The sequence below is a fragment of the Pogona vitticeps genome, chromosome 4 (genome assembly GCF_051106095.1).
Source record: "Pogona vitticeps strain Pit_001003342236 chromosome 4, PviZW2.1, whole genome shotgun sequence".
Lineage (NCBI taxonomy): Eukaryota > Metazoa > Chordata > Lepidosauria > Squamata > Agamidae > Pogona > Pogona vitticeps.
Genome location: NC_135786.1, coordinates 170547704 through 170574045, shown reverse-complemented (window position 1 = coordinate 170574045; position 26342 = coordinate 170547704). Strand labels below are relative to the sequence as shown.

At 39.3% G+C, this 26342-nt stretch overlaps 1 protein-coding gene across 1 annotated transcript in view; it reads left to right on the top strand.

Moving 5' to 3' along the window:
• The window catches only part of GALR1 (galanin receptor 1), a 40469-nt gene extending 15822 nt beyond the window's left edge, over positions 1-24647 (top strand). Inside the window, exons 2-3 of the mRNA XM_020781651.3 lie at positions 15134-15199; positions 22533-24647. Of these exons, the coding sequence (XP_020637310.2) occupies positions 15134-15199; positions 22533-22850 (384 nt within the window). The 3' untranslated portion in view covers positions 22851-24647. The remainder of the gene's footprint in view (positions 1-15133; positions 15200-22532) is intronic.
• Positions 24648-26342: the final 1695 nt, after the last annotated feature.

Here is a 26342-nt window from a genome sequence, read left to right as displayed (position 1 = left end):
CTGGGTTTAAAAGAATACTGATTTCCCTTATTAAGAGATTTTATCACTTCCAGCAAAGTCTGATGAAACCAGAGGCTGCTGTAGCAGTGGATTAGCCTTCAATATCAATAAGGTCAAGTTGATAAAGTAGATAACTCTGTGGCTATCTAGCTGGTAAAGAGAATGAATTAATGCATAATTGTAATTCATGTGAATATTCATCCACCCATTCCACCTTGTACATTTCAAGACAGATGGTACAAAGTATCACCAGGGGATAATTATTCCAACACCTCAGTTTTATTAACAGATAATTTCAATGCAAGAACTGCAAAAGAAAAAAACATAAGCCTACATGAAGAGGAATTGAGACTTGCTGTGAAGATTGGGTTAGCCAGAAGTTTAAAAGAGCCCACAACTAAAAAGGCTGGAGAATACTTTATTTATTAAACAAATGTAAAATAGTGGATGAGTCGGGAATTCACATTTTTCAATAATAAGGGGGCAAATGTGGTCAGTTATATCGGTGTTTTTGTCATATTTTGAGAAAAAAATTAAGGCATAAGGGCTTGTTCAGATAGTCCTGGTATTCGGTGTGTTGCAGTCTGTTCCCAAAGTGTGTGATTGCTGTGAATGGACTACAATTGAGCCTTGCAGCTGTTAAAGCTGTCAAGGCTGCATTCAGTGTGATTTCTAGCATTGTGGAGCAGCTAAATAAAATAAGCATATCAGGATATTGGCAAATTGAACACTTTCCCTGCTCCTCTGTGGAGGGGCAGGGGAAGTGAAATTGTTATTATTATTTTCCATCTCCTAAGCCATCACTGATGCCCTGAATTGCTTAAATTAAATTACATTCAAATATTTTTATTTTGCCTTTATGTGAAGTACCAATTGTAACCATGGCTGAGGGCAGTTTTCTGAATTGGCACTACACATAAAGCAAGGGGGAAAACATTTAATCAAAATGATTCAGCATATTAAGGATGGTCCAGCACAAGCAAAAATAATAATTTCACTTCCCCTGACCCTTGACAGAGGAGCAGGAGAAGTGTTCAATTTACAGCAGAACAAGCCAGAGAGTCACTTGAGGTTGATATGCCACTTGGATGTCAGGATTGTGCCAAATAGCATATTGCTCCTCCCCCCTCAAGCAACGTTTAGACCATACTACCCTGCACCAAAACGGCCAGTGTAGACATGGCCTAAGAGGGTGAACAAGGCAAGGTACTCATGAAAGCAGAGTGAAACATGATTTGGTAGGCAATGTTGGGTTATAATACCAAATAGCAGTCTTAAATAATGACCAGATGTGAAATGCAACTAAACACTATTGTCTCTTTATCTTCAAGGCTTGCATGAATGTTTTGACCTGCAGTCTCTATATTTTCACTCTTATGTCTGAAGAAGTGGGCTTGTTCCACAAAAGCTTACATTAAAATACTGTATTGGTTAGATTAATATCTTTTTCTTTTATGCTTTTGTCTGTTTCATCTTTCTTGCTGATATGCTTGCACAGACTTACATGGCTACAATGTCAAAAACCATAGCTGTAAAGCGAATTGGATTATAAAGCATCAGTTAAGGAGGGCTTTCACTAGAATGAGAGAATCCTGAAAAAAAAAAAGATCTATAGATCTTAGATTTATAAAGAAGACTTGAGAAAATACAACAAAAGAAGGCAGTCATTAGGCAGCCATGAGCAGACCTTATGCTGGCATCACAGAAAGTGGATACCCAGACCATCTGGAAATTAATAGCAAACAGGAGTAATCAGTGTAAAGTTAAGTTGGGGAATAACATTCTAAGTGGAACTTGGGAAAACATTCAACGCAAGTTGTGAAAAATAATCCAATGTTAACCCCCGTAGATAAATTCCCAAGAAGGGCACCTGTTCTTCAAAAAGTTTAATGTTTATGAATATGGGATATTGCATGCATCTGAGTTGAAAATGCCAAAAAAAATGACTTGACCTTGCATTGCAATATCATATCATATTGCCAGCAGGAAAAGAGCAAATGCTAGGTTGAGTGTTGACGGCATCAGTGTTGGCACTCTGGATAACATATAGCATTCATTCCCAACTTTGGGTCCCCAGGACTACTGTAGTCCCTTAGACTACAACTCCCAGAAACCCTAGTCAGCAGAGCTAATGGTGAGGAATTCTGGCCTATATTGTCTTTTAATGAGGTAAGCTGCCTTGGATCCTTTTAAGGAGAAAGGCAGGTTAAAAATATTTTTAATAAATAAAAAAAACTAAACACCTGGGGACCCAAGCTTTCGAACCACTGGCCTATAGGATATCCCTTGTATGCGTTGCCATTTAAAAAGAGACACCAAGCAAGGGAAATCCTAGAATCTGACTTAGCTAACTACTTCACACTGAAACATAAAGCAATTGTCATAGCTGTTTTTCAATAGATTCTCTAGGTATTGTGCTCTGAGAGCAGATAAACATCAACTGGGGTTGATCTTGGCACCTGCCCTCCCTCTCTGAGGTCCCATCTGAAGGTTGATGGAAGCTTATGAATGGCTTACTTCTTCACATCATTATCTGGGATGGTGTCATTGGCCTCTGCCATTATGGCAAAGGGTATCTGAAGATGGGAAGAGAAAAAGAGTGGGAAAGTTCCTTCACAAGAAACCTCCTGCCCAGCTGGGACTATAGAAAAGGAAACTACTGAAGAGCAAGGGAAGACTACAAGGCAGATGGAGAGAAAACTAAAACAGAGGGAGAGAGTGGGAAGGACTGAGGACTGAGATTGAGAGTTCAACAGAAGCAGAAGTAGAGAGTGAAGCTGAGGAAAGGGGTGAGAGTCCACTGGTCTATGCCTACTCTGCCAGACTCCCTGCAATTTGTGACCCTTCCCAGGCTGAACTCAGCACTCTCCAAAGCAACACTCTGATTCATGTCCAAAGGACATGAACCTACCATGAATCAACATAATTTCCTGCCAGGTCTACCCATGAAGACCCCAACAAAAGGTCATACTAAGAGTATGGAGATGTCAGGCACAGTTTAAGAGACTATGCTGACCAGCATGCCAAGGAGTCTATTCAATGTTCCTTTATCTATCGATAGACTGAATGTCATAGGTGCTTGTGTTTATCAATCCAAAAGTAGACAGGTGATATCTTCAAATCAAATCAAATCCAATAAATTTATTGTCATTGTAAGTATATGCATAGTATACCCATACAACGAAATTCACACAGACACCCAGAGACCAGACCCTCATGGACACACACACACAAAATCCCCAGACACCCCCCACCCACTAAAAATCCCCCACTAAGAATATAAACATCTACACCACAGACTAAGTAACACTGTCCAACTATTCACTACTGATGGTCTTTAAGCTCATTATTAAGCGCAATTATAGCTCTGTGATAAAAACTATTCAGAAAACGTGTGGTCTGAGTCTTAATTGTTCTATATCTTCTACCAGATGGCAACATTTAGTGGTCTAAATCTTAATTTAGATCACTAAAAATCAAACATTTACTGAATGCTTTTGTGAATAAAATTCACTTCCTCAGGCAGAGGGTAGAAAAATTATGAAAGTCCCAAAATACTCATGGCAGAGATCTTCCAGGTACATCACTTAAGGTGAGCAGTGGGCTGTTGCATTTATCAAAATCTCTTTGAAGGTTGACACAGAGCAAGCTGAGACTATGTACTACTACTGTGCCACTTAAAGACTGAATTAAAGTTCAAAAGTTGTAACTTTTTGTTTGGACTGCACTGTATTGCAGTGTAATTTATTAGTAATACCTTGCAGAATGCTGTATTGACTGGTCATGCAATAAAGATCTGTAAAAAAGAGAATCTATACAAAACGATGAGCTAAGAAAATAATGTTTCATCTATTGAATCGTATATGATTTTCCTTACTCTGAGCTGGAACCAATAGGCCAAAATTAAGTTAACTGATAAACAGTAGGATGATAGCATATTGGATTAAGTTACTTTATGGAAGGGAACACAACCTTTCCAAATTAGCATTGACTGGTACCTGGATAATACACAGATCAAGTCAATTCCCTGGTAGCTAAAACTGAAGTCTTACCCAAAGTTCTAACATTGCGAGGGGAGGAGAAAGCCATTAAGCCTCATCCCTTCTGTGTCGTATCATGCTGCAACTTCTTGATGGGCTGAAGAAAGATCTACTGGGATGGAAAGGAAGAGAAGACCATTGGGGTGGGGGAGTGTGGGAATATTCAGACAGGGAACGGAGTGGTAAGGCAGTGAGTTTTAAGAAAGTGGCCCTTTTCCCCATCTGATTATTGTTCTCTGTGCCTTTTTCCCATCTGATTATTGTGGTTTTCTTTTTTTTAGTGAAATGTTGTTATGATTTTAAATTGTATTAGATCTGATCTGTTGTTACCCGCCCAGAGTAGTCGGTACGAGTAGTCGGGCTATAAATGTAACAAATAAATAAATAAATAAATAAATAAATAAATAAATAAATAAATAAATAAATAAATAAATAAATAAATAAATAAATAAATAAATAAATCTAATGAGACAACATATTCTGGGTGCAGATATCAATGAGCTGTTGGAAAAGATAAATATACAAAGATTGTTTCCCTTTTATCCATGACTGGACATTAGAAATTCTCTCCCCTCTTTTATAACAAAATTTATGTCTGTGCTCATGTGAGCCAGTGTTTGCCCTTGCATAAATAGTTTTTCCTTTGCAGTAACACTAGGTCAGCTTACAAGGATTATTTTGGCGGAATGCTGGGGACAGTAGATCGTCAACAACAGTGGCCTTGGAGTATGTGATGTTGCAGTGTAATCCATATTATAGATGGACAGAGATATATAACACAGTCCCTAGAGGCTAAAAGTAAGTGGAGGAATTTGGTTTTTTTCCACTGGCATGTTAGATGCTCAGAATCATACTGAATTTGGGTATTTTTTTAAGTGGCAGTCCAGTCCTTTAAGAAGAAAGTGGTTAAGCTTAAATTATGGACTGCCAATAGGACCCAACATACAGTAATGAAAGGAAGGGAAGGAAGGGAATATCAAAGCATGAGTTCTTCCCTCCCTCCCCCGCATATACATGAAAAGATTGATAGTTAGCCAAACCAACTTCTTTCACCTATCTTTTGTACTACAATTATATTTTCTCTTTTGTGAGTCACTTACTGCTCTGTTTTATTTGATGGTCTTTGGATGTCTAGTAGATTGTTGGTGTGGCAGGACTAGATATCAAAATGTTCTCGGTTTCTTCCCACAAAATCCTGCATGCAGTTTCTTAGATACAGTGAAGGAACTGAGGCCATGCTCCCCAGGGTGCCCTACCACCATCTACCTACTGCTATACAAGTAAACAATGAATGCCAATCAGATTGTCTCTGCATATTGGTCATTATAGACTATTACTTGATCATAAAATACAGAATATAAAGCAATGAAGGGTTTGATGACTCTCATACTGTAGAGGCAAGCCGACCCAGGTAACAATTGGGAGTCATGGGTTTTCCTGTATTGTAAGATTCTGAGATTCAGTTTGTTGTTATATTGTTATATCAATCACATAGAGTTTTCAAAGTACCTGTATGATTATGTTATCTGTCTAACCTGTCCTCTCAGCTTCAGAACAGAAGCATTTCTGCCCTTCTCCCTGGTTTCCTAAGGTTGGCAATTCTGCATTGCCCGCACTTTCTTGAAATCCTTGTGTCTACTACTTATACTTACCATTTCAGGCTCTTACCCTAATCAGTTTCAAAAGGTTGTATATCCTCCTATACTACATGATTGACTAACACAGCCACTTGAAATTTATCAGTGTAAGACCCTGAAATTGATAAAAGCCATGAAAAGCTATAAAAATCCTGCAGAGAATAAATATTTCAAGCATAAGCAGTGTAGGACTGGCAAAACTAATTTTGCACATGAAAAGTGCTCTCTTGGTGACTATATGCCAGGTTGTTGGAATGGACCTCTACAGCACAATCCGACTGGAAAGATCTTGACATCTGAAAGATGAAAAACTATCACACAGTTCATAAGTGCTTCGGAAAGTTGAACTATTCATGTCTTTGGTACGGCAAAAATCAAGAGTTCATATTGGTGTTATAAGAATTTCATATAGAAATAGTTCAGTCTTAGGTACAGTTCATTTTAGCTTAGGTTAATTTCAGTAGTTTCAGTCTTCTTCTCGTTGTATGCTAATAAAATCACCGTAACTCCTTATTCATTGCCACAGCAGCTTTCTCTGAACTGTATTAAATTAAAAATCAGTAACCAGAGCAAATACAGATCTAACCAGGTAACTATAGTTTATAGGTAAAGGTAAAGGTTCCCCTTGACAATTTTTGTCCAGTTGTGTTTGACTCTATGGGGCGGTGCTCATCCCCGTTTCCAAGCCATAGAGCCAGTGTTTTGTCGAAAGACAATCTTCCGTGGTCACATGGCCAGTGCGACTTAGACACGGAACGCTGTTACCTTCCCACCAAGGTGGTCCCTATTGATCTACTTGCATTTGCATGCTTTTGAACCGCTAGGTTGGCGGGAGCTGGGACAAGCGACGGGAGCCCACTCCATCGTGTGGATTCAATCTTACCACTGCTGGTCTTCTGACCCTGCAGCACAGGCTTCTGTGGTTTAGCCTACAGCACCACCACGTCCCTAACTAGGTATCTATAACTTCTTTGATTGAAATAAAATTTAAATGAATGTCAGTTGTAGGAAAACAGTTTGACTTGAATGGATCTCTAAATAATGCATTAACTAAAATATTTTCCCTTTCACTCCAACATGAGAAAACTCATGCTGGAACAATTATGAAGCATTTTCCTATAACTACCTCCTCAAACCTTCATTCAACATACTTAAGCCTTCTTTCAATCTGCTATGTACTGGTAGATATCCTTACAAAACAACCTTCAAAATAAATCCTTTCCTTGATATCTTTACATACATCTACCTTATCTCTCTTTCCTCAGACCAACATATGCCTCCAAACCAAGTGGAGAAACACACCAATCGATTAGATGCAAATCCGATCCATCCATTCCCAATCTCCTCAGTCCTTGTGTGGACTCCCGGGCTTCCAGGCCATCCAATATTCACTTCAAAATCAAATAATGCTCCCAACTACAGACCTGGAACCCTCCATGAAATTCACAATTAAAACATTTCCCAATCATGAAAATGATAATATCCATAATGTTGTCATTTTTTAACATAAGATTTACATCTGAGTCACTCTCTTTTCTTTCAGTTGTTCTCCTTCAGCTTCTGAACTTTCAGATGAATTTTGCCTAGGGATGATGACCTTATTGTCAAAAATTTTATTCGGAACCAAATCACGTTTAGTGCAGTCTGGTGACTGATCCTTAAGACCTCACAGATGGTACTGGAGAATGTGTGGGAGATGTACTGGTGACTGGGATTGAGTTGGACGCTGACAGGTAGATGTGACTGAAACAGAATATTCTGTGTAGGCTGATGATCCATTTGACTGGCCAGATTGAGAGGGACTCATGGCTCACACATGCCTCATTTGTCCACAGTTAAAATATGGACCTTGCCTGTCACCACGTTCTCCTCAACTCTTATCACCTGGTGTATCTGTAATAACTGAAAGTGGGTCAGAATTTAAATGTACTGTACAAGCACTCAACTTTAATGTATCATGCACATGTCCATTACGTTGCTAGTTGCATGGTCTTATTGTTATGCAGACTTTCAGTACTTTTCTGTCAGGTTCCTTTATAACTGTTGGGTGATTCTTCCTTATCTCAACTGCATTTAATTTCATCAATTTAATTAGTAGACTTGGTTTAACTTAATCAATTTAACCAGTTCAATTCACATATATTATAAAGAAAACAGAAACAAAACAACAGCAATATTAGAGGATTACAAATAAAAAGGAAGAGAAGTATTTGTAATAATCAATGTGAAAATCTGTCCAGTACATATGCTTCCATCTCATAAATCTCAAACCAGATAGAAATGAGGAAATTACTATTGACAAAGTTAGGATAAAAAATGAGGAACTATCTTATGTGATAATCTTTACTGAAAATGCAGACTAAAGAAAGAAGAAGTAAACATTTGTAACCTAATTATGTGCTGTTTGTTTTAACAATTTATTAAGGAGCTACAGCTCTTGTCTCATAAATCTAACACCAAGGGAAGTCCTGTCCAGTAGCTGTGACCAGCAGTGCGGTATCATGTTCTCATCACACAACAAAATGGCAGAGGTGAGCTCAGTTCTGAAGGATCAAGAACCAAGCAGGGATTTAATACAGTGGACCCTTGACTTACAGACGGCTTGACTTACAGACTTTTTGAGTTACAGACTTCTCTGGCCGCAAAATTTAGGTTTGACTTGCAGACTGAGATTTGACTTACAGACCAGAAAAAAACCAAAATGGAACAAAAACGGCCTGTTACGGGATTAATCGGTTTTCAGTGCACTGTAGGTCAATGGAGACTTGACTTACAGACTTTTTGACTTGAGAACCGCCTTCCAATACGGATTAAGTTCTCAAGTCAAGACCCCACTGTAGCTTGAAAGCTTTCTGGCTGAAAGTTTACTAAGGACTCATAGCTAAGGATATGTCTGTGTGTCTGTGCAACACAAATAAAGATGAGCCAAGAAAGAAAGAAAGAAAGAAAGAAAGAAAGAAAGAAAGAAAGAAAGAAAGAAAGAAAGAAAGAAAGAAAGAAAGAAAAGCACATGCACCCAACAATCACTCGCTCTGCACAGAATCTGCTCAAGGTCTTTTTGCAAACTCACAATCACTCCATTATTTTGGGAGTATGATCATAGAATGAGTCTATTTCCCAGGTAAACTTATTCACACCACACTCACAATATTCAGTCAATTAGTCAAGGAATCTGGTTACATTCAGCAGTCAGATTTTGTCTTGGTTTGAACCTCACAAATTTACAGTCAGCAATAATCATCCACATGCACCAAATTTGTCCAAGATTTCTGCCAATATCTTTCCCCTGCTTTTTCTCTTAATTCAGAATTTATCATGGAAAAATAGCTGACAGACACCTTTGCAATCTCAAAATTTGAACTCACACTGTCAGCTAGACAAGAGTTGATCATAAAGGGGACACAGCATCCAGATTGAATTAGTCACAGCAAACACACAATATTCATACAGACAGGCAAACAGTAGAGAAAACAAGCTGTTACATGAATTATTTTAAGGTATTTTAAAGAAGATAATTTAGAGCAACAGTTAGTGTCAAAAGAACCAAGTAAAAGGGGCAAAGATTGTCCAGAAAGAGAACCACACAAACACAAAAATATTTCATACAGCGCTTCTCTTGCTGTATAAGTTGGCAGCTCAGTCCACACCCTTGCTAAACAGCAAGGTTTGCCACAGAAAGATTTCACAGCACAAACATTCCCTCCCAACAACAACAACAACAACAACAACAACAACAACAACAACAACAACAACAACAACAACAACAACAGAACACAGCAAAGGCAGGGACATCAATGTAGACGCAATGACTTAAAATTCAAATATGTGGCTATAACCGCTGATCGTCCTCTTAATTCAGCAGGGATGCTTCACTCCAGTGTAGGAGGGATCAGCATCATCGCAACAGTGCAATACATCTTTTCACAAATTCAAAAGCAAATGGGGGCCATTTTTTTCAAACTCAGTCAAATTAGAACACCAAGTTTCACATAAGCAAAAAAAATATTATTCCCTACAGGTGCAAAGCAAGAAAAGATAGAAACTCCTATATAAACAAAACAATTTAAAATGACCAATTCTCCCAAGGAAAGCAAGAGAGGAAAAGCAAGCATGACAAAAATCACCCCAACCTGTGGAGAAGACCACAGACCCTTGATGTTCTGGCAGTAGTTGTATTAGCAAGCAGCAGACAAAGATTTCTCCATGAAGGGGCCTGCAGTAGGGCAAGATTGCCCAAGGGGGTCCAAGGCCCATTTGGAAAAGGAATCCTGAATCTAAACAAGCTGGCATCCCAACAAATGCAGCAGAAGACATGGTCACAGGGCACCAAAACTGCTAGAAAACTGTTAAAGTATCAGGTACAAAGTTGTTCTTCAACAGGTTTATTTAAGACCATATCATGGAATGGTGCAATGCATTTGGGGGCACAGGAAAGTCCCCAGCTCAAAGGCAACAGGCGTACACAAGCCAGCCAATCATATACATGATCGCTCTCTGATACATGACTAATACTCCTTCTTTCTAAACTACACCTTGCAGTTTCTGGTCCCAATCACAGTCATCAAACATCTATTCCTCTTTTTGATTCTTGCCAGGTTCACTGTCATGCTTCTTTAACCTTTACTGGAAAACCACACACTTTTACAGGCTCAGAGGTCATATTAAAATAACTTAGTAAGAAATACATTTATATCAGGCCTAGCATAGAGTTTAGTTTAGTTATTGATATACTGATCAGATAGATTAATTTTTGTTCTCACAAAAATGAGAAATCACTCTGTTCCTTAACTGTTTATGAAAATGTATGTGTTACTCCTACTTTTTCCACCTGTTCACTTCTGGTCAAAAATAGTCTAAATAAATCATTTTATCATTTTAAATTTCTTTCGGCTTTATCTATATTTCATATGCATCATTATTAAATTGTGCAATGCTCTGATACAGTTAAAGAAGAAAAACTGTTTCCACTAAGGCCGTGTTTGCAATGTATGTAAATAATGCTTACCTATATGCTTCTTGATAACTTGTAGGTTGGAGTAAAGTTATGTTGGGTTTCTTTCGTACACAGAAACAAGCAACTTGGAGTATTGCATAATCCAGGCTTATGATCCAAGCCATGATCCAGGTTTAAAAGGAAGGTACTTCAAAATACCAGATGCAGGGGAAGGGTATCAGGAGACAGGTATCTTGTTGCCTCGTGTGCTCCCAGAGTAGGGTTGCCAGATACATTGGTACCAAAAGGAGGACATAGAAAGACAAAAAGGAGGACAAAGGAGGACATATTGAATGTTTCATTTGAATCATTCCAGATTAAACTCGCAATCAATACAGTTTTATTACAATTGCTGCCAATAAACGAATCTTAGTGAACTGACCAAGAAACAGTCATGTTAAAAAATTAAAATAAATTCAATGGAGGCTTTTTTCAAAATACCAAAGAACATTAAACAGCTAATTATACAATTATTATCTTTTAATCTTTATTAATTACACAACCTATTTCTCAGAGGAGCCAACTTTTTGCAGAAGATCTTCATTAGCAATCACATATGCATAAAACTGTCCACAAGTAATATTCTTCAAATTGTACTTTGTGAGAATGATGCCTTTTACAGAGTCAACTAAGAGTCTGTTCCTTTCCTTTGTCCACTGAGCATTAATCAAGGAGTACAATCTTTACACATTGCCATTGTTTCCAGGAATACAGAAGAATAATTCACAAAATTTAAGTAACTCTGAAAGGCAACTTGCATTTGGGCAACTTTGGAAAAATAAACTCCACTGTTTATGCAAGAGTCTTTCAAAAACAGTTCATTTTTGTCTTGCACAAATGATTTAAGATTGCAGTATTGGTCAAACAACTGCACATCATCCATAATAATATCCTTCTCTTTCAGGCATGATATGCATGCCCAAAGGTCATCAAATGTTCAGTCTTTGATTTTATTTAAGTACATCTAACCAAAGCACTGAAATTCATCAAAAGGTTTCATCCACTTTTCTAAGTAACTAATGCATGCTTCATACACCAATCCAACATCTGCCATAAAACTATTATACTTTTCTTCTTGACCACTTTCCTTAAGTCTTCTCAACATCTCCCTGACTTTTAGTGAAATAAATGTCTCCTTTAGTCTGCCTTTCAAAACTTCCAAGGTTTCCCTTCCTCCCTAAATTTTCTACAATCTTACCTTTAAACAAGCTCTATGAAGCCACCAGTCACTCCCTCACACCTTTCTTCCCTCCTTAACTGAAGTTTTCCCTCCTGCTCTCAGTCACCTCTGGCGGAAGAAGTCATTGACTTTGTTGTACAGCTGTAACCAATCAAGCAGGCTTATATCCGGTCTCTAAAAGAACGGAGGATTTACAACTGCGGAGGATTTACAAGTGCCTTACAAGTGCCGCAACCAAGGAAGGAGGGAGAGGTGGTTTACATTTTAAGGTTTGGCTGCAGGGGATGAGGGTGAAGATAGAAAAGCCCGACATTTTAAAGCTTTTTAGCTTTGCCTGCCAGACAGAGGACTTTAGCTTGAAAAGGAGGACATGTCCTCCTTTTGCCAGACATCTGGCAACCCTATCCCAGAGGAATCTGGTGGGGCTACTGTGAGATACAGGAATCTGGACTGGATGGGTTGACCCAGCAGGGCTATTCTTATGGTCGTATAAATGGATATGAGTACACCCCTCCCAGTTAAAATCATTTCTACACAGTAGTATATAAAAATATGAAGTGCTTGTTATTATGCTATTTTTTTTTCAAAAGATAATGAGAATTTACTTCATAGGGAGTTAAGTATCTGTGGGGAGCTGCCAAGAGTGAAATAGTGCGTTGTCAGAAGTCATCTAACAGATTATCTGTGTGCCTATTGCTAGACAGAATGTGGAGAACCGCTTTCACTGAGATACCAGCTCTCATTTCAAGGCTGGTAAAATGACTCACAAAACCCCGTTGGTTGGTACATTTGTATAATACTTGGAGACAGAGAGTCTGCCATGTTAACGTTATGGGAAAATATGTCATTTGAAGCAGAGTGAACCATGGAAATGGTCTGGAACTCGCTGCTTGAGTTCCTCCTGGATGTCTGGCAAAATTACAGCAATGCAGCCGATGCAGCACCCCTTTCTATAATTTTCATCTCCTTGAAGACCTGTAGGCTTTTTTTACTTCTTATGTTAGCTTTGTTGCATGTTTGAGAAGCTTTTAAGCTACTTTATTTGTACTTCCCTGCACATGATTGCAATCACTCTGCATTTCACAATTAACTTTGATGATGATGATACTATACAAATGCACCTAAACTGCAGTCTGCTTTCCTAGGCATGTACTTCATTTAGAAGCATAATTTAGAGGTAAGTGTAAAAAGGCTTGTGTATGGTATTGGCTCACTGCCATGGCCTTTTGTGATTGCAAAAATAAGGCTGCAATGCTAATGCACCTACCTTGTTTCTCCAAAAATAAGCCCTAGTAGGATTTTTCAGGATGCTCGTAACATAAGCCCCACCCCAAAAATAAGCCCTGGTTAAGTGAAACCCCACCCTCCACCCTTGTGCAGCAACCAGAAGAAGATGACATGACTGTATTTGAATAAATGTAGATTGTTGTACATGGGGAAAAAACCATCCCCGGAAAATAAGCCCTAATTCATTTTTGGAGCAAAAATTAATATAACACCCTGTCTTATTTTTGGGGAAACATGATACTTGAGAGGAAATCCCATCAAACCCTTGGGGTTTATGGCTAAATAGACGGATTAGGATTGTGCTATTAAGATTACATCATAACTGACTGCCAGCAGTAGTGTGTAGAAATCCTTTGTAAGAGTTTTTCTGATCAAGGCAAGCTATCCAGTGAAAAATTAGGATGTATTCCAGCTACAGTACTATATGCTGCCATTGCAATAAAGAGTGCTTGGCACCTGCAATAGTAAGTACCGGTACTTATAATGTGGCTTATTTGCTTTGAGCATTAATCATAGGCATCCTTCAGTCTCGAGAGACTATGGTAACATGCTCTGAATCGAGGAGTGTCCTCTCCAGAGCATGAAGCCCGGGTAAGGTAATATGGAGGATAGGCTGTTACCCAAGCAGCAGATCCCCCCTCTCCACATTGCTGAAATGGTCCAATGGAAAGGCAAGAGCCAATACGACTGGTTCCAGCAACGTCGCAGGAGTTGGCAGAACGACACGAGCTGCCTTCGGGACTCCAGCTCCGGATTTTGCCTCGAGGTTAACTCCTGAAGCCTTTTCCATTGGTGGATATAGCCACAAGGCAGTGGAGGTTTGAAATCGGAGTTTTCCTTCTCCTAGATGGGCTGCCTTCCATGGCTGACGAGCCCCACCTACCCGGCCTGCTCTTTAATACGGCAAAAGAAAATATGCATAAATTTCAGTAGAAATTCAGTGTCTCCAAAGGAGTGAGCTGAGTATTGAAGTTTCTGTCCTTGATAATGGCTGAAAGCCTGCTGTTTAGTGTACTAAACTGCACTACAGTGGGGCTATTAAATCAGTGTGAATTTGGTGAGTCAACCGCTTCATAAGTTCCTTTGATTCAAATGAGCCTACTCTAATTGTGACTCACTGTAATGTAATAAGTTGGAACTAGAGTAGGTCCATTTGAATCAATGGAATTTATGGAGGATTTGACTCACCAAATCTTCACTAATTCAATGGGCCTATTCTAGAGCTATCCTGTTTCCTGGAAAATAAGATAGGGTCTTATATTAATTTTTGCTCCAAAAATGCATTAGGGCTTATTTTCAGGGGATGTTTTATTTTTTTCATGTACAATCTATGTTTACTCAAATACAGTCATGTCATCTTCTTCTGGTTGGTGCACATTGGTGTAGGGCGGGCTTTCACTTAACTAGGGCTTATTTTTGGGTTAGGGCTAATATTACAAGCATCCTGAAAAATCATTTTGTTGTTGTTTAATCATTTAGTCATGTCCAACTCTTCGTGACTCTGTGGACCAGAGCATGCCAGGCCCTCCTGTCTTCAACTGCCTCCCGGAGTCGGGTCAAATTCATGATGGTAGCTTCGATGATACTGTCCATCCACCTTGTCCTGTGTCGTCACCTTCTCCTCTTGCCTTCACACTTTCCCAAAATCAGGGTCTTTTCCAGGGAGTCTTCTCTTCTCATGAGATGGCCAAAGTATTGCAGCCTCAGCTTCAGAATCTCTCCTTCCAGTGAGCACTCAGGGTCGATTTCCTTCAAAGAAAAATCATACTAGGCCTTATTTTCAGGTTCGGTCTTATTTTCAGGGAAACAGGGTACTTACTACACTAAGCAACAGGATTCTAGTCAAGAGTTTTTCCCCCTGCACATATATAGAAAAATAATATGCTTACCAGTTTAGAATTTAAACTAATGAAATGTGTTAGAGATTTCTTGTTCGTGAAAATCAGCTATACTGCTCTGAACATAATCAAATGAAAGCATAAATTTATCTTTGCAGGTCCTCAATCATCTCCATAAAAAGTTGAGAAATATATCAAAGAAGTCAGAAGCATCCAAGAAAAAGGTAAACAGCATTTCTTCAACCAGTGTCTATACTGAGATAATAGATTTATAAGGCCAACCAAAATGTCCCCAAAATAATATGCAGGTGAAAGCTAGTCTATGAATAGAGTTGTAGTAGCATGCAACACTTCATCTGGCAAGATGGCTTACAAAAATTGAGGGGCAGGAAAGAAATGTCTGACATTGAAATGATGGAAACTGCGTCATCCTCTTACAAAAATGGAAGGTGGGAGGAAGCAACAGACAACAGCAGGGTTGACAAGTCAGAGGTAGCAGACATTCAAATTGGAAAGTACTGTAGAAAGTGCTCTGATGGCCTCAGGTTGCATCTAGGACTGTATAGAAGAAGAAACAAAGCCAAGCTTAATCTCCAGTAGATTACAGTGGTGCCTCGATTTACAAATGTAATTGGTTCCAGATCTCCGGTTGTAACTCTAAATGGTTGTAAGTCGAAGCACCATTTCTCATAGGAATGCATTGAAATGGAATTAATCTGTTCTGGCTGAAGAAAAAAATCACTAAAAAAACCCACAACCCACTGCAAGACCGATTAGAAACGTGATTAATCCATTCGGGCCGAAGGGGAAAAAAAGCAAACAAACCATGCAAGACCCTTTGGAAATGCAAAAAAAGCAAAGCAGAAAACAAACAAATCATGCAAGACCCATCAGAAACATGATTAATCCATTCCGGCCGAAGGGGGGAAAAAAAGAAAAGCAAACAAACCGTGCAAGACCCTTCAGAAATGCAAAAAAAGCAAAGCAGAAAGCAAACAAACCCTGCAAGACCAATTGGAAATGGGACCCCCCCCCAAAAAAAAACCAAACTCCGCAAGACCCATCACAGCATGGAAACATAATCCCACATCCCAGCCAAAAACCATGCTGCAAAACTCACCCAGAACAGTTTTTAAAAAGTAGAAAGCAGCACCTTACCTTACCAGGCAGTCCAAAGCCTCCTCTGATCACACAGTCTCTAACTGTTGAGATGAAAGAGCTACAAAGAAGCAGCCTCTTTGCCACCAATGCTTAGCAATTTGAATTCCCTGCCTTTTTTCCCTGCCTTTTTCAGATTGTAACTCAAAGTTCCGGTCGCAAGTAGAAGCAAAATTTTGCGGCTGGAGCTGGTCGTAACTCGAAATGGTCATATATCGGGATGTTCATACGTTGGGGCACCACTATGTATATATCTCTGGAAGGCAGAACCAGAGACAAACTACACATCTTTTTAATTAACAAAGATGATGATAATTCTCAGTGGGGTATTAGGTAAAAATTCAAACGTGAAATTAATGAGATAGTCATTTATGACATATACTAACATCCGTCAAGAACCAGCAGAAATTTTAATATTAAATAATTAAACATTAATATTTTGCAAAATACCAAGGGAAGGATTAAGGATTATTAAAATATTAAATGTTTTAGACCTCTTTCCTATAAATTATTATGATTATTTATTTATTTTATTATTTATTTATTTATTTACAATATTTTTAGCCGCACCATTGCCAGTGCCTTAAAGCACAAATATCGGGTGTTTTATTTATTCTAACAAAGTAATGCAGAGCAATGATACTGCAGTCAAAGAATTTAAAGAAACTGATGATCTTTCCCTGTTTAAACATCCCAGTAGCCCCCTTATTTTAGGAGTAGATTGGCTTCTGCATAAGTTCTGTGCCTAATCACTTGTACTGCCAGTTCAGAGTCTGTTTTCAGGTACTTTTGTGGCACTGGATCATTAATTTTCTCCTTGAAATAGCAGGCTGAGGTAGTTACTAATGAGCAAAACTACTCTTAAAGCCTCTTATGATTCCACTTCAAGTAGCAGACTGACATGCTTACTCATAAGATTTTGTTATTTACTCATGGCAAAGCCTGGAAAAAAGCCGATTTGGGAGAATTCATTCAGGATGCATTTCTAATGTCTTATTAGTGATGTTCATGCAGTTAATGTTTTGTGGAATTATATTACATGTAGTTTTATTTTTAAGCAGAATCCTTAAGATTGACTACAAAAAATATACAAGAATAGCCCTAATATGTAAAAACATGAGCCCAAATCCTATTATTGATGCCCACTGTTTTAAGTTGTAACTCCCCACAGCTGCGCAAGGACCTCCTAGCTTACACTCTTCCACATTTTGGTCCATGACGTGGGTCACAGCTTTCTTTATAACAACAGGGTTTATTAAACTTGGAGTCAACTAAGGAACAGAAACATCATTGAACAATATGGAACTTTTCTCTCTTACGCTCAAACCAGACTCAGCTTTTGCTCTATCATCATCAACTATGTCCTGCCCTTGTGTTAATGTCTCCCAAAAAAATTATAACTATGAAACTGCACCTCAGATCAGTACCAAATTTATTTATTTATTTATTTATTTATTTATTTATTTATTTATTTATTTATTTATTTATTTATTTATTTATTTATTTATTTTATTTTATTTTATTTTATTTTATTTTATTTTATTTATATGCCACCCACTCTACCCCGAGGTATAGATGTATCAGAAACTCTACTCTTGCTCTGTGCTAAATTTCGGGGTGTTGGGCAAAGGATTTTGTTGTGATTTTTTTAAAAACAACAATAACACTGTTTTAGCCCTGTGAAGAAAAATAACTTCTGAGAATTCTGATATTTACATAGCACCACATTCTGGCTAATTAGAATGTGTCTTCAGTCATGTGTCCCTCACTTTTAACCCTGCTATGGCCTTCAATGTGAAAGAAAGATGTGGTGAGTCTCCCATTATGGGATGTTATGGGATGTTATTGGGGAAAATTGCTTCTTTGACCTAAAACTCCCAGAATTCCCCTTCCACCATAGTTAGCCTTAGGCTTTTACTGTCCTTTGTCAAGCGGGCTGTTTATGTTTTTTTTGGTATTGTATTAATTGATCCTTTTAGAATTATACACTCATTCTCTTTTAATTGTTGTAAGCCACCCTGAGTTAAAATATTTTAAATAAATGAACTACTGGGTTTTTGTTTTTTTGTTTTTTTATTTTTGCTTTGTGACTGGTGATGATCTCAAAGCATTTTTTACCTGGTTTACTTGCAAGTAAGGAGACAGCAGCAACAGCAGTCAAGGACAGCTGCAGTGTGAGGGGAGAACATTAAGGTGAAGGTTAGGGAGTCAGAAGGGATTTCCCTTTGTGTGGTGTCACTTTGTGGATGATAGTGGTGGTGCTGGAGGACTCCCGTTCAACACCTTGACCATTTGCCTGTGGAGTGCCTCAGGGCTCCATGATTCCTCAGGCTGTTTCACATATACCTGAAAAACTTGAAAGAGACTGTCCAGAACTTTGTGGTCATGTGCCACCAGTGTGCTGATAACACCCAGCTCCACATGCTTTTTAAGATATTCCAGGAGGCCCTTCTCTCAGTCATCCTTTTTCCTGCTGGCAACATGGGCGTGATATTGTAATTTCTTTCTTTTGTTTTCTTTTCTTTCCCCCCCTTTTTTGAATCATGAATACAGAAGCACATTATGCCGCATTCATAAACCAGAGGGTTTTTTTTTTTTGAAGAACCGAATTATTCCAAGCTGAACAACCAACATTGTAAACTGTTCATTAAAAAGCTTCAGGCGTTTGATAATTTTGCTTGACTTTTTTCCCCTTTTCAGCTGTAGTGATCAGAGCGGCACATAGTATTTTAGCTTTATTTACACTATGAATTTGTATGATAATAATATATATTGGAAGTTTTATTTTTGTTACCTTTTCAATTGCAATAGCAGTACCACTAAGGCATTTGACTCCATAAGCAGTTTGTTCTAAGACACATTCATTTGGGAATTCTAGAAATGTTACCTACATGCTTTGGCTAGAGCATACATTTATTCAGTCATTTTCAGATTTATCCAATCAAGTATCAGGGTATTTAAGATTACATCTTATTTCACCATTATCTCCCCTGGATTTCAGTCTTCATCTCAAAATCATCCTGAGCACTTTGGTTGGGGCATGATGACATGTTCCTAGTACTGCAGTATGTCTGGGGTCACTTAAAACAATTCTATGGAGGACTCAGCCCCTTATAACATTTCTAGGTTGCTTGACACAGTGCCTTCCCTAACATATATAGTATGTCCAGTATGCCCTCCCATCACATTTCTAAAAAGTTATCCAGAGATGACCATCTGACTGATTCTCTCTGTTCCACCAGATTCCTGTTAAACCCACTATATATATATTCCCCATTTTACCTTGGGGGCTTATAGAATTAGCCCAGAAACATTTATACCTAGAGTAGACATTGCTAGTGCACACATTTTCCACTTAGGGCCTCAGACGTCTATTTGTGAATAATTGTATCCCACCCCCTTTGGGCAATCAGAAACATCTTCACATCTATCTTTTATGGATGATTCAACCCAAACCAGTTCCTATCACCTTCCCCTCAGGGTTCAGCTTAAAAGTGGTGTCTCCTTGGTTGCAAATTATTCCAATGCTACTATAAAGAGTTTGGAATTATAATGGAAGAAAGTGTTGCAATAGATTTTTCAGGCTATTATGTACAATTACCCTTGCCAAAGAACTATCTGTCTTGAGTATGATAGATTTTAGGAGACAGAGGGTCAAATCGTGCCATTAGCTTTGTTCAAGGTTCCATGAGCATATTGCATAGTTCTTAACAGAGAAAACCAGACGAAGCAAGGATAGGAATTAACTTTTAATACATATGAAAGAATTAGATTTATCGGCAATAAAAGCTGCTAAAGGTATATAATGAAAGCCTGATCTCTTCCCTCTCCTGAAAATATATAGGTATATGACAACCACAGTCTTTTAGATTAGGATTAGTTTATTTTTTTATCCAGTATTTTGTTGACAATCTGTTGCCAATTTCAAGATTTCTATGTGTGAGTAGCCACTGCGTCCATAAGTTGCTGCAGAAGTAGGCTCTTTATTGCGGCAAACAGAAACTTAAAGAGCTAACAGGGCCAAACAAGAACAAATATCAATGGGCACCAGAGAGTTAACTCCACTCTCAGTCCTTTGCGAAACTTTGAATATTAGCCTCTATGTGTAGGAGCAGAATCCCTTCACCTCCGTTAAACCTGGAACTCTTCTCAGGTGGACCAGACAAAGGGTGACACAGCAGGGATGCTGTATGCAGGCTGTTCAGTTGCCCTGTAGATGAATGGGCTATGCACCCCTTCCAGCCAAGCCCCCTTGTCCTCTGAGAGCCTCAATTGAGCTGCAAGTCTGGTAGCTTTCAGTGGACACTCTTCCAAAGTCCAAGCAGACCCAACTGACTGCTTCAAGATAGCGTGGTGCTGGGTGAGATGGCGTGGGGTGAGGACCTTTTCTGGGGCTGAGCTGGAGGCAGTGTTATGATCCTCTGACTGGGGCAGCTGCCCCTGGTGCTTCTTCTGGCAGCATTGGGTGGAGCACTGGTTCTCCACCCTGCAAGCCTCTTGATGGCATGCCTCATCGCAGTGTACTCAGGCAGCTTCCTCAGGTAGCAACAGCAAGTTTACCCAGTCACCTGGGTCTGGGTTGCAGCAATAGACCACTTCTCACTGGCAGCACCTCCTGACCCTCACACACCTCCCAGTCCACAGCATCAGCCCAGCAGTCCTTTTACTGTACTTTACTTTATTTGGACTTATACCCCACTCCTCTAGACAAAGTCTACTCGGGGCAGCTTACATGAGTGATAAAATACAATAAAATACAATAACATACATAATAATAAAACCTACTAACAGATGCATATATAGATTATCAAGATGAGATAAATGAGAAACAAAGATCAATTAATTGACTGGAGGGAAGGCCTGCCTAAAGAGCCAAGTTTTTAAATGGCTTTTAAAAATGCCCAGTGAGGGAGCCAGGTGGATTTCCGTTAGGAGAGTGTTCCACAACTGAGGGCCCACTGCCAATAAGGCCCAGTTTCTTGTTCTTTCCTTCCGGGCCTCTCTCGGCGTAAGGCCCCTCAGCCGTCCCTGCTGGCTTTGTCGAGTGATTCGGGTAGACCTGGGTGGGAGAAGGCAATCTGCCAGGTATCAAGGTCCCAAACCATTTAGGGCTTTATACGTCATCATTAAAACTTAGAAATCAGTGCGGAAACGAATGGGCAGCCAGTGCAAAGCAGCCCAGGTGGGGGAGATATGCTGATATTTCCTCACCCCACTAAGGACCCTGGCTGCTGCATTTTGCACCATTTGAAGTTTCCGCATCAATCCCAAAGGCAGCCCCATGTAGAATGCTTTACGATGGTCTAATCTCGAGATTACGAGCGCATGGACAAGAGTAGTGAGCCCCCCCCCCATCAAGATATGGTTGCAGCTGGGCAATCCACCTTAGGTGAAAATAGGTGGAATGGACCATGGACGCTATCTGGGTTTCCATGGTAAATGCCAGGTCCAGATGTATCCCCAAGCTGCGAACCTCGCTCTTTGTGGTGAGGGTCAACCCCTCAAAAGAAAGGGAGTCACTCAAACCCCTGATGGAAGGACCACCCACCCCCTCAAGACCTCCGTCTTGTCCAGGTTCAGCCTCCACCCATTTGACTGCATCCATTCCAGTACAGTCTCCAGGCAGCGCTGGAGTGATGGAACAGCATCCACTGAAGTAGGTGAAAAGGAGATGTAGAGCTGTGTGTCATCAGCATACTGTGTGTCGTCAGCATACTGACACGATGCCCCACACCCCCTGATGACCCCACCCAGCGGCCTCATGTAGATGTTAAACAGCATTGGAGAGATGCTCATCTGCCATTTCTCACTTCTCCTTAAGTAGGAGCCTCACCATGGCCACACCTCCTCCTTGTTGCCACCCCAGTCCACTGGGGAGCTACAGATAGGGAACACAGTCATATGTCCTGCCCAGGTGGAGAGCCTATTTCTTTCTTTGTGGTTGTCACCTCTAGTCTGAAGGCTTCTCTAATATGCTGAGGTATGATAGTCTGTTGAGGTATCCAGCCTTGAAACACTGACAAATGAGCACAACTCAGAATAATCTGCAGCACATGCCTAACATGTTTACCCAGAAGTCATAGTGAGTCCATTTAAGATTATGGGTTTAGTCACTGATGGGACTGAAAGGTGCATTCTAACTTAAAAGTAATGCCTTGGCTTAGTTTTGTTTCCTACGACTGCTTAGTGTACTTGAACAGCATATAAGAAAATAAATAACACTTAGCTCTTTTTCTTTTCATTGCCTTTTACAAGTATCAGGAATGATTTTCAGACCTATATCATGGAGTAGTTTGTTGACTTCTTAACCAGCAATATATCAGTAACAAATAAACTCTATAAACCAAATAAAAATGGAAATGGAATAAATAAATAAATAAACTCTCTTTTTCCTTCCAGACAGCGCAAACAGTCCTGGTTGTTGTAGTGGTTTTTGGGATATCCTGGCTGCCGCATCATATCGTACACCTCTGGGCTGAATTTGGAGATTTCCCCCTCACTCAAGCATCATTTCTCTTCCGAGTGACAGCTCATTGTTTGGCTTATAGCAATTCCTCTGTGAATCCTATTATATACGCATTCCTATCTGAAAATTTTAGGAAAGCCTACAAGCAAGTGTTCCGATGCCAGATTGGTAACAGCTCCCCTCTAAATGAAGTTAAAGAGAATAAGACTAATATTGACACACCACCATTTACTAACTCTACACACGTGTGAAGGAAAACAATAGATGTCTTTAACTGCAATGCTGTTTTTTTTCATGTGAATGGACTTGTTCTGAGGGAAAAAAATATAAGCACAAGTGGCTCCCAAATAGAGCAAGCGTTTTGAGGTTCACATTGGCAACTGGTGTTTTATTTTATTGAAGCTCTGTTTGTTATGACAGCTGATGCAAATAAGAAATGTGCATATATGAACATCTGGTTTCAAATCGAAGGCACTTCTCTGAAAGAATTTTTGAAAAAAAGTAGATCTCAGTTCTTTGAAAACTAGGACAGAAAAGTAAACAAAACTTAGGTTGGACTCTTTTGTAGAAGGAAAGGTTTTCAGTTCCCAGCCAGAATAATACTTTTTCTCCTATACAAATAAATAAATACAAATAAATTAGCTGAAACAAAATCAGTAAGCCATTATTTCTCATACTGCTTCCTACTTCAATTTTCAGAGAAATGGCATACAAATTAAATCACAGTCATACAAAGAATAGATTTGGAGTACTGTCCAGAGACTCCAGACCATGTAATGACACAATGTAATTAATCCCACAGTTACATAATTGTCCCAATGCAGAGATCATCTAGTGTAAAGATATATGGGACCACTTGCCATGTCATGCTGTGGCTATTAAATTTGATAAAGTTTTATCACTGTACAATTCTGTGCAAGAACATTTGTGTGGGTTTTCTTGTTTGCGAATAAAAGAATGTCAGGCAATTTGGACGGTCTACCTTATTCCAGATGTGCAGGGAGGATCTGTGGGAAATTCACAGTGGTGACCCAGTGCAAATATCCAATGCTTTGCTAGTCTGGCTGTTAAGCAATGTCAAGCAAGGCAGCATTAAATGTCTTTCCACATTTTGATTCTGTATTTTTCTTGGCCACATTAAAGTACAATGCACAGTAGAATACTTATTTTAAACACAGGTGTACCTCCTAAATTTTAGATTTTAAAGAGTTGATTTCAAATTAAATGCATCTTTTCATTCTTCTATCTAGCAGAAAATGGGATCCTCCACGGTAAAAGATTTTCCAGGGATCACAGAGTCACATTGTCAAGACATTTTGATTATTAAGGATAATGATATCATCTGCCACTGCCCCACAGGCTTTACTTTTCCCTCTGAGCACTTCTACAGTCCTTGTGAGCGGTGGCGGATTCTTCTTAAGGGTGCCGTTATGAGGAGGACTTCCACGTAACATTTCACCACTGGGGATTTTATACAGTTTCATGAGCAAAAGAGAAGTTGTTTATTTACTAAAAGTATACTCTGTCTTTTGGTTTACGCTCAAGCTTATCTGTATTTTTGATGAGCCGAATTTATACAAAAATTGATTTCTTCTTCATGTGCCTTTTTGCATAAACTGTATGATGATGGAAATACAAATTGAGCAAGTGTTCTCAGATGATTAGCTGTAATTGTGATCCAAGTGAAAAAGATATCAAAAAGCCAAGGTTATCCACCACCCCCCTCCCCTTGGTGACTGAGGACTAGGGATGTGATGGGAAAATATCTTGCTCTTAGTGATCTTGGAGTCTTGCCATGTCAAGAATCACTAGCTAAACTTCCCCTGTCCCAGCTTTCCACACAAAAATGAAAAGCCAATCTCATCTCCCCCTTTAAAAAAAAAGCCATGTATTGTTCTGCACAGTTTGATGCCATTTCTAGTTACTCCTGTGCTGGAAAAATGCCATTCTGTGCAGGAATTGCAGCAACCCTGTGCCATTTGGTGTTTCTTCAGTCCTTTCTGGGCAAATTCTAGGTGGAAAAGATGCCATTCTTTGCAGGAATTGTAGACATCCTGCACAAGAGCCATTCCTTCCATTTTAAAAAAAATGACAAGACTTCCAAGAAATCCTGTGAGATTTCCCACAAGATTTTCAGGAGAAGGGAATCTTTGTGCAGTTGGTTAAAAAAAAAAAAAAAGAATCCCCCTTGCCATTTCTGCCCAAGAATGAGATTCACACCCTTACTGTTTTTTAAACTAGCTGTTTGTTTTCATTTTAAATCTTGCTCAGCCAGATTGGGACTATGGTTTATAGGAGAACCAACATCATGTACTACCATACATTCTTCCTCCAGACAGGCTTTGGAATGGGCAGAAGGCTCCCAACGGCATCAGTGCGATCTTTCTTCCCAATATCATGTAGAGGGTTGGCCCAAATATGATAGGGGACAGTTCTAACTCTTCTGAACAGTTTGCTGTATAATACTGGAAGGAGGTGGGAGGATAAATCTGCAAATAACAAATAGGAGTGAGCTCATGGAACTAAATATATGCGTTGGGTCCCGGCCTTCCTATACCTGTAAAATATTAAGATGATTTACCTCTCTCTTTATGGGCAAAAGTGCATAAAGCAAACAGAAATCTCCAATATGTAGGTTTTTGATATCAGAAAATCTAAATAAATGGAGCAATCCTACTCACTATGCTAGCTTCTGCAGATGATTGGATTCAACCAGGACTGAGCTGATGTAATGGACAATGGAATTCTTTTGGCATTCACCAGGCATTCCCCATTGCCAAAATAGTTGATGAAGCACAGGTACACGTTAAGCATTCCAGGATGGGTTGGGGATTTGAGAACAACTGTTGCCATGTGGAACTTCTTATGGAAGTCCTATCAAGTCCTACAGAAAGGATTCAAATACTTTTTATGGAGTTGAGTAGGTGGGATTGGTCCTCATCAATTGGTCCTGCTTCCCTATTCATATCCACTATCCTGCCCCACCTGTTCTGAGTGTAATGCAGAATGTGTTTCAACAGATGTGGTATAGTGGTTACAGAATGAATATTCAAAGGTAGGGAAAAATACATTAGGGAAGAGAGAGAGCAAAAATACATTAGGGCAGAGAGAGTGTGTGATGAGGGCAATACTAGAGAGAGGCATATTCCAAATTCTAAGTTTAGCTCTAATATTTGCACATTAATTCCATGCACACTTATTTCTGTCCTAAAGGCTATATATACTCCACAGACAACAAGGTCTGTTTGGGGGCAGCAATTTGCTCTCTCTCTCTCTCTCTCTCTGTGCGATAAAACATATTCATTGCTACCAGTTCACTGATGCATTTAGCTAAAGTAGGATAGTGTTGTTAGCCCATGTAGTAAATTGATTCCAAATGAAGGTTTGTAATCCACAGTAGATTTTACAAGGTTCTGGGCTATAGATGGCACATCACATAAGTTATTTTCTATTATTTTCACAGTTTGATAAATTAAGCTCAGTGCAACCACAAATCAAAAAATGGTCAAAAACCTGTGAAAGCTTTAACTGAACAATTGACAATAATGGAGGTACAAACAGATCTGGTTGGCATTTGGAGAGACATATGGATTTTCTGCAGATTTTCTGCTTTTGGAAGCCAAAACAAGCAGAGCGGCTGCAGAAGGCCGGCTTCAATTTTTGCAAGTGGTTGACATTTTGATCTGCCCAAAGAGCAGATTTTATCCCTTAATATATGTACATGGCATTCTTCAGAAAACTCA